Source organism: Salarias fasciatus, chromosome 14 (genome assembly GCF_902148845.1).
Source record: "Salarias fasciatus chromosome 14, fSalaFa1.1, whole genome shotgun sequence".
In the NCBI taxonomy this organism is placed as follows: Eukaryota; Metazoa; Chordata; class Actinopteri; order Blenniiformes; family Blenniidae; genus Salarias; species Salarias fasciatus.
The window spans coordinates 11138012-11156483 of NC_043758.1; the positions used below are offsets into that span (position 1 = coordinate 11138012).

Here is an 18472-nt window from a genome sequence, read left to right on the forward strand (position 1 = left end):
TTAACCTCATCTGATTTTCCTCCTTGATATACATTTAAAAAAGCATCTGAATTGCATGTTTTTCTCTGACCACAGGTTCTGAGGAGCCCTCGGACCGAACACTCATCGAGTGAAAGCTCGTCAGTGCGTCCGTTTGAGGAGAAGTTGGGCAGGAGGTTCATGATCACCTGCCGATCCCTGAACCTGATGCTGCAGGGCTGCATCAACGAGAGCGAGACCGGGCCCGTCACCAACGTGAGTGGAAGAGGAGTTTCCTTTTTTCACGTCTGTCACTTCTCTCTGTTTTGTAACCAGGAGAAAATGAGTCATGTTACCACCAGAACCCACAGCCAATTTCTATTCTTAGTATGTTTTTTTTTTAACAAAGAAAAAAAAAATACTATGAGTTGTAGCAAATCATTTGAGAAGGTCGTGATATGTGACCACATGGCTCTGCTTAACCTGCTCCTTCAGATCGAACCCTTCTTTGTGTCGCTGGCTCTGCTGGATGTACGAGAGGGGAGGAAGGTGTCCGCAGACTTCCACGTGGACCTGAACCACGAGGCGGTGCGCCAGATGCTCGGCGGCTGCAGCAACGGGACGGCAGATCCTCGCGCGGGGGTCGGAGGTCAGGAAAATGGCCTGTGCTCCCCTGCTGAGAAGAAGCCGGGCGACTGTTACCTCAGCCCGGACCTGGAGCACTGGCTCTGCTTTCCCAAACAGGTACAAGGGTGTAACGTCTAGCGGTCAGAGAAAAGTGCTTTTCCTCTGTTCATTCTGATTTTTTTCGTCTTGTCTTTAACGTCTCTGTATTGTCCGTGCAGGCTGTCTTCTCAGTGACCAACCCCCACACTGACATAGTGATGGTGGCGAAAGTGGAAAAGGTGCTGATGGGGAACATTGCTTGTGGAACTGAACCTTATATCAAGAATACCGACTCCAGCAAGGTCAGATTTGATTTACTGTCAATTCTTGTCATTTTTCTCTTCTGGGACTGAGGGTTCGTGTCAGTATTCATTATAATTATTTGTAGAATTTTTTTTTTTTTTATATTCATTTTTGATCAACGACATCGAGCAAAATCTTTCATAGTGACTTTGTTTGGAGAGCATGCTGAAAGACAACAATTATGAAGAACTGTTTATGTCAAGGAAAAGAGTTTAATCAAGTGAGACTGACATTTACAGAATGCTCGCCCTGTTTGACCAGAGTTTATCTTCTTCACTGAATGCCTGTCATGTTGGATAGTTTAGGAAAAATTAGGCTTTTCCACAATACTAAGACGTTTCCTGACTTCCCGTCGCTGGCGTGGCTCCATATTATCCTTGTTTAAATGCTAAGTGAAACAGCAGACGTTCAACCTGCTGCCAGGGGTTGCTGTATTAAAGAACTCTCTAATTTAGCCCGTCGCTCTGTCTGCAGCCACCAGATTTCAGGCTGATCGGAATGTGGCTTCTTGTTCATGCTTCCCTGTCTTTCTGCTTTGTGCCTGAAACAGACTGTTCAGAAGATCTTGAAGTCCAACAAACAGTTCTGCAGTAAGCTGGGAAAGTACCGGATGCCCTTTGCCTGGTCTGTCAGGTCGGTGTATGAAGGTTCTGCTTTCTCTATTTAAGAATGTCTCTGCTGTGTTGTCCGAACAGGATAAAGTCTTAATCAAGAAAAACTCTGGTGATGTCTGCAGGCCAGTGTTTAAGGACAACCAAGGGGCGCTGGATCGAGAGTCACGTTTCTCGCCGCTTTTCAAACAAGAGAGCAACAAGATTTCCACGGATGACCTGATTAAGCTGGTGTCAGAGTACCGGAGGTGAGATCGCCTGTAGACTGCAACAGGAAACATCTATTCACTGTCTACAGACGCATATACTGTAGAATTCACATCCAAAACAGTACTTTTTTTCCAACCAGGCAAAAAAAGAAAATTATCTGTTTTTGTACTTGCAGCTGAATTAATTGCCTAGAAATAAAAACCTCTTTTTTAATGAACAAGCTTTAAGATAAAACAATCAGCTTATATGATCTAAAATGGCTGCAGAAATTAATGAGATTTAGCCCAAAACAATCAACAGACACTTTATTGATTTAGAGCTTCATTCATTAAAAGTTTACATGGGTAAGATGAAGATGTCAGCTTGATATTCTGCTTCCAGACAATTTGGAATGGGAATGTAAAGGGTTTTTTTTTTTTTAATTATCTTAAATTCTTGCTGTTTTTGTTGTTTTTCTCACATTGTTACCTTTTGTGACAAATCATCTCCTTTATTGCTTTCCTCGTTGCGTCTTCATGTCCACCCCTGTGTTATCAAATTTAATTTTGCTCCGGTTCAGCTCTCTCTCTCTCTACACCAAACTCAAGCAGTAACACATGCAAAATTCTCATTCAGACTCATTTGCATGTGTTGTTAATCACACTATCATTCTTAATTGATCAGCTGCAAAATGCACCAAACCAAAAGTGCTAATTGTTAACTTAACAAGCGCAAGTTGTGATCTCACTCTTATGTTAACTCGGTAGTCTACATCATAAGGTGTCTTCCAAGCAAGTGAGAGCTTCTAGTAAAAGCAGCACTCCTCGTGGATTCAGAATTCATTAAAGATTTTCTTTCACTCTTTGGAGGGCTGAGAAGACCAGCAAGCTGCAGACTGTTCCCGGGACGCTGGACGTCGCAGTGGACTACGTCCCGATGGAGCACCAAAGTATGCCAGGCTCTCTGTTCACGTTTCCCTCCTTCTCTCCTTCACCCTGACGCTTCTCCAAAACTCCTTTTTTTCTCAATCTCCAGACTGCGTGACGTCCTCCTATGTGCCGGTGAAGCCGTTTGAAGATCTGAGCAAACACCAGCCTACCGTGGAGGTGGAGGAGTTCGTGCAGGACACCACCAAGTTCATCCAGCCGCACCGCGTCTACAGGAACCACATTTACGTCTACCCCAAACATCTCAAGTACGACAGTCAGAAGAGCTTTGCCAAGGTAGGACACCTAAACCTCCGTTTCCTTTAACAGGATCCTCACATCGGCTGTTATAAAAATTGAGAAATCTTTTTAAAAGTGTTGACTTCCTCTCTGTGTTGAACACACTGCTTGCATTTTTAATGTTAGTGTGTTGATGTGTTCGCTCATTGATGTTAACAATGGTCTGCCTGTTGCAGGCTCGTAACCTTGCAGTCTATGTGGAGTTTCGCAGCTCGGATGAAGAAGTTGCCAAACCCCTCAAGGTAGAACGCTCTTCCAAAACATGTTGATGAGACATTTATTGGCCTTTATACGACTCGTTCTTTCTCCGCTCGAGCTCTTTGTATGATGAGAAACGGCTGTTGTTGCAGTGCATCTATGGTAAGCCAGGCGGGCCAGTCTTCACCACCGCAGCCTGTTCCACAGTCCTTCATCACTCCCAGAACCCCGACTTCTACGATGAGGTGAGGAAAAGAGCCACAAGGAAACAGTTTAAACCTGGAAATCGATCAATTTTAGCTTAATCTTTTCAGAGGCTCTCAGAGAATGGACAGGGATGCAATACTCTCAAGTTTCTACATTCATTGTACTACTGAGCGTAATTTACATTTAATCCAAACCACATTCCATGAACATAAATCGAATCTAATAAACTGAAACACAGATCTTAACTTTACTACTTTGCTACGACTTCACCACACACGTGGCAGGGTGGCGTTTGGCATGTGAGCGGCGTCACCCGCCTATAAATGAAACTCAGAACACAAACCAGCATGACCACAGCCATAACAAGCTTTCTGTTAGCGGAGCCACGTGGAGCGGAGCGCGGGGAGGTGAAATCTTCTCCTCTGTCGGGCCTCGTCCGTCCTCGGCTCTCACTGAGACCGGACGGTTTCACCTATAAGCTGTAATTGTGTCCTCAGGTGAAAATCGAGCTTCCCACGCAGCTCCATGAAAAGCACCATCTTCTGTTCTCCTTCTACCACGTCACCTGCGACATCAATGCGAAGACCAACGCGAAGAGGAAAGAAGCCCTGGAGACCCCCGGTGAGTGAGCGACAGATCCTGAGCCAGGCCACGCTATGCCGGGGGGTTTTTTCACTACATTAGTATTTTGCTCTTTGTTGTTTCAGTCGGCTATTCTTGGCTGCCTCTGCTCAAGGAAGGCCGCTTGTCATCTCAGGAGTTCAACATCTCCGTGTCCTGTAACCTGCCGCCTGGGTACCTCGCCATTAAGGAAGCCAGCAACGCCAAGGTGAGAGTAGGGAAAAACAAATCATAATTTATAAATATGAATTTGTGAGAGGTGGATGACTTTAAGCGCAGCAAAAGATGATCCATAGTGAAGCTTTTCTTTTCTTTTTTTACAGAACGGTGCAGATGTGAAATGGGTCGATGGAGGGAAAGCTATCTTCAAAGTTTCCACCAACGTGGTGTCCACAGTATACACTCAGGTAGGAGAGGCTCAGCACTCTTCACCTTTTAATGCACCAATGGTTTATTGAGTGTTTCTCTGACCGCCGCATCGGAACAACTGTGGCCTCTAATGACACTGGACAGAGTGAGTGGTATTGAACTCAGTGGTCTAGGTTTAGGGGTCATCGTAGGGTGATGCCTTTTCCCTGCAGGTGTCTTTTATTGCTCTATAGGAAGAGAAAAGTTCTGTTAAAAACTTCAAACTTTTATTGAAACACTGATTGTTAGAATTCTATTTGTCAAATATTTTATGGGTTTTAATTCAAACAAGAAGGATATGATCCAGACCTGTCCTGAAATTAAATCAATTCTTCATTGTGCCATTTTAGCCAGCCTGTTTTTTTTTTTTGTTTTTTTTTTTAATCAAAACCTACCCACAGTATTTTAAGTTGTCCTGATATCAAACCAACAAGGGTCACCCTCGAACATTTTGGGAACTTCTGATGTAGAACATCATAATATTTTGTCCTGGACACTAAATTATGATACAGTCAGCTGATAACTGCCTGTGATTTAAAACAAATATCCTCAGAGGGATGTTTTAACTCAAAACGAAGCTGCTGTCCATTTAAAATTCCCTCGCTGACTCATCTGCTGTAATGAGTCAAGGAAAAAGTAATGACCTTTAGAGGTCCAGAAGCGAAACATGCAGGCCGATGAAAGATGAGCATATAAAGTACAGTCCGTCAACACACAGTGTGGTAACTCTTTCTCATGCAGACTGACACGTGAAAAGAGGAAATAGACTTTCTGTTTGTGGTTTGCTGGTCGGGGATGATTGGAGCCACTGAATAACTGCAGTGCTTGGATTTGAAGAGTCTCTGAGACTTACTTGCAAACTGAAACTCGTAAAATGACTTGTGGAATCCACCTAAAAAACATCAAGTATCCGTCATGGGGTTTTTAAAGAGAAGTGAACATATTAAAAGTACCTAAATATGTGTCAGTACTGTAAACTCATCAGACTACACGAGTTTACATTCTGTGGCACTTTATGTGACCCTTAATGAAATCCTTGGATAGCTACCGGAATGACAGTCAAAATGATTCTGAAGATATTTCATTTCTTTAAGGCAGATTAAATGAACAAAACCTTTACAAAATGATTTTATGATCACTGACAACAATAGGGACATATCCAATATATTTTTATTTCAGACAAGTTGAGTCAAGTTTTGCACTTTTATTTATTTTATCAGTGAAGCTGTGGCTTAAAATTTCTATCAAATGGTTTCTGTCTGTCAGAGATCAATGAAGATAGTAATTAACAACTCAAATGATCAAATGTGGTAATGTTACTTGAAAATATAAAAAAAAAAGGTTCAAGGGTTTGCAGAAACTTTTGTATTTAGTGGATTTTTGCAACAAATAAAAGTTTCAGAGTCTACCACTCAATGATGTATGTTCTTTTTTTGAAACATTACGAACGATAACATGAATACAATAATGATTATCTGCAAAAAATATCAAGCTATGACTCATTTTCTGTTGTTTTTGAAAGCTGCAAATCCAATTTCAGGTGTGTGAGCCAAAGTAGACTGAGTTAATATTTTGACTATGAGTTATTGGAGTTCAAATCTCAGCTGAACCAAATCCACTAAGTGATAATGCAGAGTTTCGACGCTGATTTTGGTGAGTGCTTGCCTTTGTGCCAGGACCCCCACCTGAACCGGTTCTTCCAGCAGTGCCAGAAGAGAGAGCTGGACCTCTCTCAGCCTCCTACCTCCAACTTCCTCAACTGTCTGAAGGTCAGAGAAAAGCTGTTGATGATTGACACAAACATTCCAAAAAGAAAAGAAAGAGAAACCCAGCAGGGCTTCACGTCTGATGAGTGAGACGTCATGTCAGAATCCTTCCAGCCTCTTTTAGGCTTTTCATTTTCACCCTCTTCACTCCGCCTCCTCCTCCTCCCCCTCATCTTCCTCTCCTCTCTCCAGGGTCTCCTCAGCATGGAGAGAATCCCAGTGATGGTCAGATTCCTGCCAGTGCTTTTCAACCAGCTGTTCAAGGTTCTGACTCAGAATGACAATGATGAAGTGACTACTGCCACCACCAGGTAGGCAGGAGCACTACACTCCTGACTCACAGCAAATGCATTGAGGGGCTTGTGGATGTGGTAAAATACACAGTGCAACAAGTACACAATGATTAAAAAATACAGTTTTATGGGAGCAATGTGATTGTGGAGAGTTGTGTGTGAATCCATCTGTATGTGTGAGAATTATGTGTATGTAACAATATCTGTATCTTTAATGACATTTATAAGGTCCCTCAGTCAAGACTGGCTGGCTGTATTTCATGAAGTCTTTTTATGCAGCTTTTTTTAAATCAGTGACCACAACAATGGCTTTGTGATTAAGAAAACAGTTTGTTGACCTAAATGGATGAAAATTAGTTAACAAGTTTACGTCCAGTCCGAGGAGAACTCAGGAAAGAGAGCAAAGAAATCCCTCTGTAATAATCCTGAGAGGGTCGTCTCTGGTGGAGGTCAAGACGTTAACTTACTGGTCTCTTTAGAGGCAAATCTCATTACAGGCACAAAAACATCAATATCCATATACAATTTGCGATATGCACACACGTCATTTTGCTTTTGGTAAAAGTCTTGTTCAGTTTTTATTGCCCCATTGCCCCGTCATGCAGTTTGTATTCATGTTCGGTTATTAAAACAGTGATTGAAATAATAAAGATTGTCCATTTTGATTGTCTTTCGTTCGCATGCTTGTGTGTGTTTTCAGAGTGCTGGTTCACATTGTTGCAAAGTGCCATGAAGAAAACCTGGATCACTACCTGCACTCCTATATAAAGGTAATAAAGAGGCTAGATTTTGCACGGTCATGTGTGGAGTGAAGCGAGCTTTATTGTGGGACTGCAGCAGCACTGTGTGCTCAGGGGGACCGTATCATTTCTGAGACTGTTGTTTTCCACAAAGGAAAGGAATCTGTTCTGCAAATTTGATTTGTTGGAGGAAAAAAAAAAAGCCAAAAGGGGGCTTTATATGTTTGTGTGTGTTTGGGCCAGCAGGAGTGTGGCTAGGGCCACGTGCCCAGAACCCTGTCCAAACACACTCACTGAGAGGGGGAGAGGAAGAAGAAAGAGTGATTGAGTTGGAGGCAAACTAGGACATTCGGCCTGCTCAATCCGAAACACAAGGCGTGTTTGTTTAGGGGCGAAAATCAGTGAGAGGATTAGAGAGGAGAGCGGGAGGAACCACAAGACCTGCTCCGTGCTGGCTACGACCGAGGAAAGCTGCAGGGTTTGAGGAGGTGGAGGAGGAGAGGAGCAGAGAGGAGCAGCAGAGCTAATGGAAACACCGTCGCCATAGTAACTGATTGGCTGAGGTTCAGTGCTTGTGCTGCCCAGTGTAAACTGTGTGTGTGTGTGTGTGTGTGTGTGTGTGTGTGTGTCTAAGAGTAAGTGCATCTCCTACAATGTGAACACAGCGGCATGCAATAACAGCACTGGGAGCACTGGTTCCTCACCAGTTTAGAATTATTTGAGCGTGGATATTTGTTTTTAGGGTTAAAAGGCATCTGTGAGGCTTTGCTCTTCCATCATGATTGGGTCCTGAACCTGACTGCATTTACTCCACGAGTAGTCATGCCACAGTGGGTGAAAACATAGTGCTCCCTATCTATGTATTCTCTCTCTGTGGTATTCAGTGTGTGTGTGTGTGTGTGTGTGTGTGTGTGTGTGTGTGTGTGTGTGTGTGTGTGTGTGTGTGTGTTTGGGGTGTCATTTTGCATCACAAACATGGATTCGTGATCTGTGGAACTTGTGCAGCAATAATCTGCAGCTTGTTTCAACATAGTTTTCTTTCCACAAACAAAATGATAGTCAAAATACTGTTAGTAGCGATTCAGAATCATCTGTTTGAAAAAAGTCATACTCTATTGTTTTAATATTCTTGATTAAAAAATGACTTCGATAATCAATGGATTATTATCTTGGAGCTTATTTTGGTTATTTGCATTTTTCATTGCTGTTTGTAATTCCTTTGTCGGAGTTGTTTCCAGTAAAAATCAGACCAATACCCAAACAAATGACTGAAAACCATCAATAGAAAAAGCTTCCTGACCTCCAGTGACTCCATCTCGCTGTTTGCAGTATGTGTTCAAGTCAGAGGCTCACGGCTTCAGGACAGTTCACGAAGAGCTAGCCAAGGGGATGACCTTTGACCTGAAGAGCAATGAGCAAGCGGCAGTCAAGAATGTCCTGAAGGTTTGTCTCGACCTTCATCTCCAATCTCCTCTGCTTTCATTTCAAAATGGACTGGTTTTTTTTTTTTTTTTTTTGATTTTTCAAAAGCATAGAAACACTTTTGTCTCAGAGACAAGTGGAACTCCAAAATCTGTGATTCTCTAGTTGAAAGCTAGAATACTGACTTTCCTCTGACCTCTCTTCGGTTGTTTTCAGTTCTCCTGGTTTTTCTCTGAGCTCATTGTCAAGTCCATGGCACAACATTTGGTTGATTCTGACAAGGTGAAGGTGAGATGCTTCCATCCTTCCGTCTTCTATACCTGTAGCTTTATTAACCTTGCATTTGACCTGGAGAAAACTTCATAGGGAGTGACCTAGTGAGTCACCAGTAGTCTTTCAACACACAAACTCCACAAACCCATGTTTCATAAAAGTTACTAAGGTACTAAGCTGACGTGCTGTTTCCCTCCAGCTGCCGAGGCCGCAGCGTTTCCCCTCGTCTTATCTGAACCGGGTGGAGACTCTGGTGGAAACAGTGTCTGAACACATCTTCTGGAAGAATAAAGACCTGGCTGAAGAAACCCGCAGTGCTAACCTAGCTGTGGCTGCTTTTGTGAAGGTACGAGCCAAATTTTTAGAAATCACATGATTGATTTCAGTAAAAATATCGAACAAGAATAAATGCTGCTGTGGGATCAGTCGTGCTGGAGTGCACGAGAAGGAAACGTGCACCGTGCTATTAAGCTGAGTGCATTTGTTGCTTGAAGGATCGATACAAACTGTATAAACCGTCTGCATATAAAAAACGTTTTCTATTGATTCTTTGTTCTGTGTTAAATGATCTGTGTGTGACTGTAATTAACTGCTACCGGGTGTGATCTGTGGCTTGACGTTCTTCCTGTGTGTGTTTTCTTTTACAGCGCTGCTTTACTCTCATGGACCGAGGCTTCACTTTCAAACTGATCAGCAACTACATAAACATGATCACTGCTACTGACAGCAAGGTAGCTTCACATCTGCACCCAAGTGTCACTGAAAAGACCACCGAACACCAACTGTTTTCCAGCATTTCTTTCATTTCATATAAATACTTGGTGTGACATTGTCTTTATGTGTGACCGGTAGGTGCTGTGTGAGCTGAAATTCGAATTCTTGAGAGAGGTGTGCAACCACGAACACTACATCCCTCTCAGCTTGCCCTTACCCTCCGCTCGAATCACAGGTACGAGTCCGCCGCCACGCGCCGTCGCCGGCAGCAGTGTTGATGTGGTAACAGTCATACATCAAGTAGATCTCACACTCATTTGTTAATTAACACTCCGTCTCTCTCTCTCTCACTCTTCCCCCTGTCATCTCTTCTCACTTTGATTGTTCATGTCAGACCATGCATCCCCTGAGCCACAAAGCACTCATGGTAAATATGTCCACTCACATCTTTGCAGTGTCCGATGTTTGTGTGTGTGTGACTGGAATCCGCTGAACCGTGTCATAATGCAAACACTGCAAAAATAATGATAGCGATGTGTTTATCATAAAAGGTTTTGGTGTTTCTGTCAGCTGCCTGACTGACCCGCCTGCAGTCTGAAGTGGAAGCTACCTTTTAATATGTTAAGAATTTATTAAGTGGTCCTAGTTTAATCTGACTGCCAGATATTTTGTGAGTCAGTGATCATCTGTGTGGTCGACATGCAATTTTCTATAAATTTCCAAAATCTGTTATGAAATTTCTATCAAAAGAAGCATTTTTCCCACAGTAAAATGTATTATTTGAGCTTGATCTTATTAAAAGCAGACATATGTTGATTCAGACTAACTGTTCTTGACTTGAAAAAAAAACAGGAGTGAGTGAAAAATGTACCATATTTATTTCCCCGATAAGAGGGTGAATTGCACCGTGGATACAAACTGAACAGATTTAAAGATTTATTGTAAACATCTATGGAGTCCTCAGCTCGTTGTTAGGTGTTGTATATTTTTCTCCTTCCAGCAGCGACCGCTGACGCTGTTGAAAGACGATCAAAGATTAAGATGGAGGCCAGGAACTTCAAAACATCAGAAAAATGAAAGAAAATACTGCAAATAAGAAAGCACGGCTGATGGGAACTGCAGTTGTCATGGTTTATCCATGCCAAAAGCCAAGCAATGTCTTTGGAGTCATGAAATAAGAGTGTGTTTTTTCTCCATTTGAACTGTGACTGTTTGTCTGTCCTCAGTGTCGGTGCCGGAGTACAACTTGACCGGAGAGTTCTGCAGGAAACACTTCCTGACCGGCCTGCTGCTGCGGGAGCTCGGCCTGGCGCTGCAGGACGAGCAGGACCTGAGACACCTCGCTTTGGCCACACTCAAGACTCTGATGGCCAAACACTCTCTGGACGCACGCTATGCCACCAAGGTAGACTGGCATGTTTATGTGAGAGAAAACCAGAAGCCATGAAAAATGAGTCATGGACACACAGCGGGGATTCTTCCTCCCTGACTCACACCAGCTCACGGACGTATGAGTGTTAGTAGCAGCTGCATACGAGAGACGGGACGTCTTAACCAGCCGTGGGAACTTCAGATGGAGTCAGTCGTCTCTGTTAGGCCGGTCCAAACACTGCCAACCACAACACAGCAGCAGGATGAGAGACCAAACGTTATAACCTAACATAAACAACCTGAAGTTTTTTTTTTTTTATATTTAAATAAAATTCTATTTGCTGTTTCTCTTCACATTGCAGTGCTTCAGCTAAAGAAATATCCACACAGGCACACCACATGTAAAAAGAAGGAAAATATTGTTGCACGTCTTTCACTAAGACTGTTTTGACATTTGTTTGATTGTCTGCATTTTCAGGAGAAGCAAGCAAGGATTGCGTCCCTCTACCTGCCTCTGTATGGACTGATCCTGGACAACATGCCTCGCTTCTTCCTCAGAGATCTCTTCCCCATCTACTTCACCTCCAGCGACCAAGTGAGGCTCCCCACGAAGGAACTGTTTTAAAAACTTTAAATTCTGATTACTTTAAATGCATTGTTTTTCTTCTGCATTATTTGCTCAGCTTTGCTGTTCATCATTTGCCTTCATTATGATTTCTTATAGCATTGTGTATCATATTCTTATTTGATTATAACATACCTGAAGGCTAAGCTAAGGTATTTACCTTTCCTTATCTTCGCTCATCTCACTACACCTTCATCAGGGCTCTCGAGACGACCTCAGCGTGGGGGGAGGAGTTGCCGGAGGAGTGATTCCTGTCACTCGGCACGGGAACTCTGTGGATGCCTCCTTCTCCAAAGAGGTGCTCAACTCCATCACAGGTATAATAATCAGTGTGTGAGTGTGTGTGTGTGTTTAGAGTGTTCATACACAATGCAGAGGTGTGAAACAGGACATTGATGCAGACTCCCCTCCCCCTCCACACACCAGCTTTCTCATCCTTGGCAGTTGCTACGGGTAACCAGACCGACTCCCGAGGCTCTCTGATCAGTGTGGACTCGAACCCCAGCAACAGCGACAGGAACAGCGAGAAGATGGATGGATGTGAGAAGGTGAGACGAGGAAAGTGACGTAAATGAAAATAAAAAACACACAGGGGAAGAGAACATTTCAGTCAAATGTGGTGATGTAGTTTATTTATCAAGGTTTAGCTTCAGTTTAGGCCTTTGTGCAGACAGAGGGACATATCGGCTTGTGTCTTGTCTCCACGCTGCTCTAATGCCATTTCTCATTTCTAGTGGGAGCTTTTACATGACGTTTTACAAACCTTTTCCATAAATTTGGCCATAAACATCTGAGAGCTTTATTTGTTTGCGACAAGAACTATGATTTACTCTGAAAAATACTGCATCATCCTTTATTTGATTTCATTTCCAGATAGTTTAAACCCACATATATGTAAATACTGAGGACACGACCTCACTGTCTGCAGCGGTCGGCACAACCCTGATACCAACAGTGTCTCTTTCCCCACCTCTCTGTTTGGACGCTTGTCCTTAGTTTGCCCGACCGCAGTCCCTGATAGGCTACGGCTCTCGCTGTGATAAATTGGACCAGGCAGAGACGCGCAGTCTCCTCATGTGCTTTTTGCACATCATGAAAACCATATCTGAAGGTAAGAATATGCATTTTACAACGTTCTGTTTTGCTGGATTCACACAGTCAAGTTTGGAAATTTAATAAAAAAATACAGCATGGGCCATTCAATGGGAGCGTCCTCTTTCGACATATCAGATTATCTTAAAATATATGACTTTATATATCATAGAAAGAAGATAGATGAATTCGAACCTGTTAGTATAACTATTGGCAACTTTCATGAAAAGTATACAATAGCTTCAACAAAACCTAAAAAAAAAAAAATCACATTGTCTTGCAAGTCTAAGAACATGGCAGGAAAAATTTAACAAATTAACTTAAAGCTTCATGTGAAAATTAAAATACCACGACTGGAAACATCCAAAGTCGTCCTGTGTTCCTCAGAAAAGGTGTTAAAGAGTGCTACTGTGTCAAATTAAGACAGATCCTGTCAAGCAATGACAGTGACTTGATACAACATGATACATCGTGATGGATTCTGATAAAATACTTTTCCAATTGATACATTACAGTACATTGTGAAGCAATGCATAAATAATAGGATATAACACACATGATACATCACAGTCCATTACAAAACAGTGTTACTATTTAATTTATTGCAGGATCACGTAAAGTGATACATCATATGATACACATCACAAAATGATGAATTGCAGTGCGGTATCTTACTAAAACATATGCAGTTTCATTAAAAGCATTGTGGTAGCAATGACAGTTGTTTTTTTTTTTTTCTGGTATAATCCTGTCATTACTGTGATTTTCAGCTATGTGCCCTGTTTACCATCATTTGTTAGGTTTATGGTCCATTTCAACCTCAGTGCTCTATAAAAGCCACTTGACTGCTGCCATGTGTGTCGTGACGTCTGCTGTCCTCTCCTTCCAGATGTGCTGGTGTCCTACTGGCATCGGGCCATTCACCAGGAGATCTCAGACTTCTTTAACATCTTGGAGTAAGAGCTCTACTTCTCCTCACTGCACAGTAATTACCACAGGTCCCGTAGAGATGATTAGTGATCCCAACTGTTCTCTCTGCGAGAAGAAAAAAAAAAAAAAAACAGAAGCTGTGGGATCAAAACAGGCGAATAAGAAAAAGGAAAAAGAGCCAGGAGAACAGATGAAAATAATGACCCAGCGTGAGTGAGAGAAGAAAAGCAGACTGAAATTCCAGCAAGAGCTTCCTATCCACAGACGAGTGCAATAAATTAGCCTTGTGTGTTTCCTGTTTGTGACAACATCGAGCCGCTTCTGCTTTAACTCAGTTTGAGGACATACTTCTGGGTTTAAAAAGCACTTCAAACAAACACATTTCCACTTGCATGTTTTCAAAATTGTCCTTTTTTGCTTTTGCCCCTTCAGGCTGTGCCTCCAGCACTTCAGGTTCCTTGGTAAACGCCACATAGCCAGGTGAGTCGACGCTCCTTCCTGCTTTCTCTGACAAAGACGTGGATCAGGTGCCATTTGGGTTTATTCCATATCGAGCTGCAGATAGGGAGACACCTTATTAACTCAACATATATCCTGCAGCCAAAGGTTGCTGCACCCCCACTCAGTGATGCATTATTCATATAATCAGGCTCACACATGGATGGACACAAATGTAAATGCAGCCGTCATATATATACACACACACACACTGACTTGAGAAAGCACGCAGAAACAAATGAATCAGACACCGTGGAGCTGAAATACTAATATGTGTTCTGTATGCGTGTGCAGAGTCAGGGACGAGCTTCGAGAGGGGAGGAGGTAGAGGAGGGAAGAAAAGGAAGCGGGGGAGGTGAAACTCCTGGATCTCGGTGTTGAGAGAGAATCACTGCTGGATATTGTACTGTAGTAGTTGGCAAGCACACAGGTCGGGGGTTGTTATCGTGTGTGTGTGTGTGTGTGTGTGAGTGTGTCTCTGCTCTTACTGGAGCTGAGCCATTGGCACTGCAAGACTCTTCCATCTTCTGGTTCCTCCCAGCTAATTAAATTAGCCCCCTTTTTTTTTCCTTTCAGCAGTAGGATGCTGAGATGTAAGCCAACAAAAGGCTGAGAGAAGACACTGCGTTACTCTGTGTGAAGGTATTAACTGAATAAAGATAGCTGGAAGTGTCGCCGGGGCTCTCAGACGTAGTTGAGCCTCTCTGAGCCTGCGAGCTACTTAACATTCATCTGTAACACCAGGCCAATGGGGGATCCACAGTCTTCCGCCTGTGTCTGTCTCGGTGTCTCTCTCTGTGCGTTCTTTGATGCCTGGCTGAGTCAGTGTGGACACCCATTGGAGTTCAGGAGTGATGAAATACACTTGCAGGGCGCAGCCAGCCAGCCACCCAGCCAGACAGGAAGACAGCCAGCCAATGAAACAGACAACTGTTAAGTCATGAAAGCCTCTGACGGCTTGAGTAGAAACGGTGAATACTTTTGCTGGATATTAGAGCCGTTCTGTGAAGCTCAATTCCTTGGTTTTTCATTGATATAAACCAGAGCAGCTTTTCAGCAGTCACCAGTAAACCTGTTTCTCTACAGTTTGACTTTGTTCCCGGAACCTGGTTGATCGGTTTGCAGAGAGTTCTTCTTTCAGTCGGCTGACATGCTGTTTCAGGTGCATGTGATTTGACGCCAGCTGCGCTGTGCTTGCAGCTGTTGATCATCAAGACATTATTTGTGTGTTTTTTTTTTCAGTCCTGATCCAGGAAAACCATTAACATTGGTCTGAAGCCTGAGACTCCTCAAAGAAACGCTTTAGCCCTTATCTCACTGGCCTATAGGACCTCGCGACCAAATCAAGACACGATAATAGGCGAAGCTATCAAACTTTCCACAGTTTTCACTTTGAATTAGTTCTTTGCGTATGTCGCACGGATGTTGGACAAACTTCAGGCAGAATTGGGTTTCCATGCATGTGACATGATACTCTCTTGTTATTCACATGACATTTACCAAATAATATTACAAATTTACAACAGATGCAGGAATGACGTGCAGCAGCCCAGCTACAGTTTTCCGAGCCAATCGAGAATCAAGCAAAATCTTCATCATCTCTCAGCCTTTTCCCATTACGGTCGCCGCTGTAATCATCGTCCTCCAATGCCCTCTGGTTCGCCGATCCTCTCTCCTCACACCAGTCGCCTGCATGTCTTTTTTTCACTGCATCCTCACTTTATTTTTATTTTATTTTATTTTATTTATTTTACATATTTAACAGGGACATAGCACAACAAATGTGTTGCACCAACCAGATTTAGCTATTAGCTAATTTCCATCTGTAAAATGGCCTGGCCTTCCTCTTCCTCTACCACCTGGCCCCTCCATCTTCAGCATCATTTTCCCTTCATAGAAGTACAGAATCTGCAGCACGAGGACCTCAATCTGGATTTAAACCTCATTGAGGAGGGCTCCAAATGTGTGTGAGGGAGTAAAGTTAAAATCTCAAGTGATGTATTAGTGAAAACCTGCAGCTTATCCATGTGCTTTGTAAAAAAAACCCCTGTGAATGTTTTGCGTCATTTTGTAAACCGTGTCAAAGATTCCTTTCTTACATTTTTGGCAGCCCCGTGACCTTTTAGTAGTTTCCACTTCCTGTATCTTCTACTAATGATGAATTTTTTCCTTATCATCAAATCAACCAAAGGGCACCAAAATAGTGACGAGCAAACAAGATGATTTGCACAGGAAGTGGCTTGGTATATGTGTAACCCTCATACTCAGCTCTGCTGCTCATCCCACAAATGCCTGCTCTTTACAATGTGGCGTCCTTTAAGGGAAACTGAATAAGCTAAAAATGACCATTAAGCATGATCTCAAAGACAAAACAACACCACAAACAAATGTACTTACTTTTTGTGAGTTGTTTATTAAAATATCTGGAAATTCCTCCAGGTACTCTCCAGAAATCAGGATTTAATGAAAATAAAACGCTGCAAGTCTGTTTCATCAGGAAAATGTAATTGTGTTTGCTAGATGTTGATATAGACAATAGAATGGAAACATGTCATAACAGTTTAATCGATTTATTGCCTGCATTACTCTACAGTTTTCTGACTGAAGCCCTTCTGCTTTAGATCAGGCAAAGAAAACACACTTGAAATAAGAACTGTTACAACAAAAGAGACAATCTAGAGCCGATCTGGGACACGACATTCTGCTTTCATTTTGAAGGTTCTTCTTTATGGTGTGCTGCTGAGAGTGGCTGTGTCTGCCGGCGTTTGGCTTCACTGTGGTATTTTGGCGAATCGGAGATGGAAGAGTGGATCTACTGCTTATTACAGGCATTCTGAGGTGGCTCCAGGGAAAATATGCTGTGAGCTATTGATTGCTGACCATGCTGCTCATAGTCGCAATCTCTTTGAGCCTTCATGGACTTTGATGAGGTTTAATTCCAGTTATTCTTGTAGCAGATACCGTGCCTGTCTGAGCTTGTTCAGGGAGCCTTTTGTGATATTACTGACACATTTTGCACCGACACAGTCCACATCACATCACAAAAAGTAACAGCTGTAACGTTGTCTCCATGTTCGACCTTGTTGTTGTAGCCTCCACCACAGCGCATGCAATACGTCCTCCCCCCTCTGCGCATGCAGCATCTGTTAATGGACTGTCAGTGTGACCGCACATTTATTGATGTTCTTTTTTTTTTTTTTCTTGCATCAAGTAACCCTTTTTCTGTGGATACAAACTGTGGACAGATGTGTGTAGTGGGATGTCTTGCATGTAAGCTTGGGTTGCACATCTCGTTCACTGATGCTGCACATCGACCTCCACCTTCATCTCCTCCCTCCTGTCACTTTGCTTGCCTCAGCTTCCATCTTAAGCCATGGTGCTCTCTTCTATTTTGTTCATCCAAGGCCTCATTTGCTTTAGTCACACAGTTTGTGATCAGACTGATATTCAGCGTCATACAGACATGATATGTCGGACATCTGTGTGTTGAGATCCGGTTACTAAGCTGATTTGTGCTGAGGCTTAACTGACATTCAACTCCATCACATCAATACATTTTAATTCCCATGCTACACGCTGTTTTACATAAATACCAACCCAAGTCTCTGCTCCCCACTAACACTCTAGCAAGAGTTAATGTAACATTTGCACAATATTATACTAATGGCAAACTGGAACCATTGACTCTGCTGTGCCTCTAGCTTTTCCATCTGGCTGACCTTCCTCTCTATATGAGGTGTTTGATCTTTTTTTCCCACTCCGGTTGCTCTCATCACACCAAGGTCAAATTGGAGATCTTGTATGCTTTCAGCATTTCATTTAGCTGCTAGAGTACAATGTGACCCAGCTATTATAAATATAGAGCAAGGTCACATGAGTGCAAAATAGTTGTGCATTGCAAAGTGTTAAGTTTTAGACTGTTTTTATGAAGTGCAGACACACTTAGCTGGCTACTGGCATGCCACTAACATTTAAAATAACCGACTTATAAATTTGGGAAAAACGCTTAACAGTGATGATCGTAACTAAACTAACGAATGATAGCTCTGATGTGGTTGGCTTGTGAACAGGAAGCTAGCAGCGGCAGTAAAGCTGGCCCAGTCAACCCAGGCCAATGGCACCCTGAAGGTCCCTAACCACCCCTCCCAGTCCTCTCAACCCTCCAGCCTCTTCCCACAATGGTAATCACCCTCCACCAGGAAAACACACCAGCCAAGATGGCAGCGTTAAACTGAGTAGAACGAGTCTTTGGCTACTGATAGTGTCCTTATTGGTACTGACGTCTGGTATTTGACTCATTTATGTAATTAAACTTTCAAGTTTGATTTGATTTGAATACACTTTTCAGTACAAATTAGATA

General features: G+C 42.8%; 1 protein-coding gene across 6 annotated transcripts in view; it reads left to right on the forward strand.

Moving 5' to 3' along the window:
• dock10 (dedicator of cytokinesis 10) overlaps positions 1 to 18472 on the forward strand; it is a 63739-nt gene that overhangs the window by 38182 nt on the left and 7085 nt on the right. For 3 of the 6 annotated variants that reach the window (XM_030107837.1, XM_030107834.1, XM_030107838.1), the window contains exons 11-39: positions 76 to 234; positions 454 to 702; positions 804 to 926; positions 1478 to 1560; positions 1664 to 1786; positions 2597 to 2676; positions 2763 to 2950; positions 3130 to 3195; positions 3304 to 3396; positions 3856 to 3979; positions 4066 to 4187; positions 4303 to 4386; positions 6064 to 6156; positions 6346 to 6464; positions 7147 to 7216; positions 8516 to 8629; positions 8825 to 8896; positions 9081 to 9227; positions 9529 to 9612; positions 9734 to 9830; positions 9990 to 10022; positions 10822 to 11000; positions 11445 to 11561; positions 11791 to 11908; positions 12018 to 12139; positions 12588 to 12702; positions 13573 to 13639; positions 14046 to 14093; positions 18182 to 18292. In XM_030107837.1, the coding sequence (XP_029963697.1) occupies positions 76 to 234; positions 454 to 702; positions 804 to 926; positions 1478 to 1560; positions 1664 to 1786; positions 2597 to 2676; positions 2763 to 2950; positions 3130 to 3195; positions 3304 to 3396; positions 3856 to 3979; positions 4066 to 4187; positions 4303 to 4386; positions 6064 to 6156; positions 6346 to 6464; positions 7147 to 7216; positions 8516 to 8629; positions 8825 to 8896; positions 9081 to 9227; positions 9529 to 9612; positions 9734 to 9830; positions 9990 to 10022; positions 10822 to 11000; positions 11445 to 11561; positions 11791 to 11908; positions 12018 to 12139; positions 12588 to 12702; positions 13573 to 13639; positions 14046 to 14093; positions 18182 to 18292 (3200 nt within the window). The remainder of the gene's footprint in view (positions 1 to 75; positions 235 to 453; positions 703 to 803; positions 927 to 1477; positions 1561 to 1663; positions 1787 to 2596; positions 2677 to 2762; positions 2951 to 3129; positions 3196 to 3303; positions 3397 to 3855; positions 3980 to 4065; positions 4188 to 4302; positions 4387 to 6063; positions 6157 to 6345; positions 6465 to 7146; positions 7217 to 8515; positions 8630 to 8824; positions 8897 to 9080; positions 9228 to 9528; positions 9613 to 9733; positions 9831 to 9989; positions 10023 to 10821; positions 11001 to 11444; positions 11562 to 11790; positions 11909 to 12017; positions 12140 to 12587; positions 12703 to 13572; positions 13640 to 14045; positions 14094 to 18181; positions 18293 to 18472) is intronic. The other 3 variants (XM_030107835.1, XM_030107839.1, XM_030107836.1) reach the window with 3 other exon arrangements.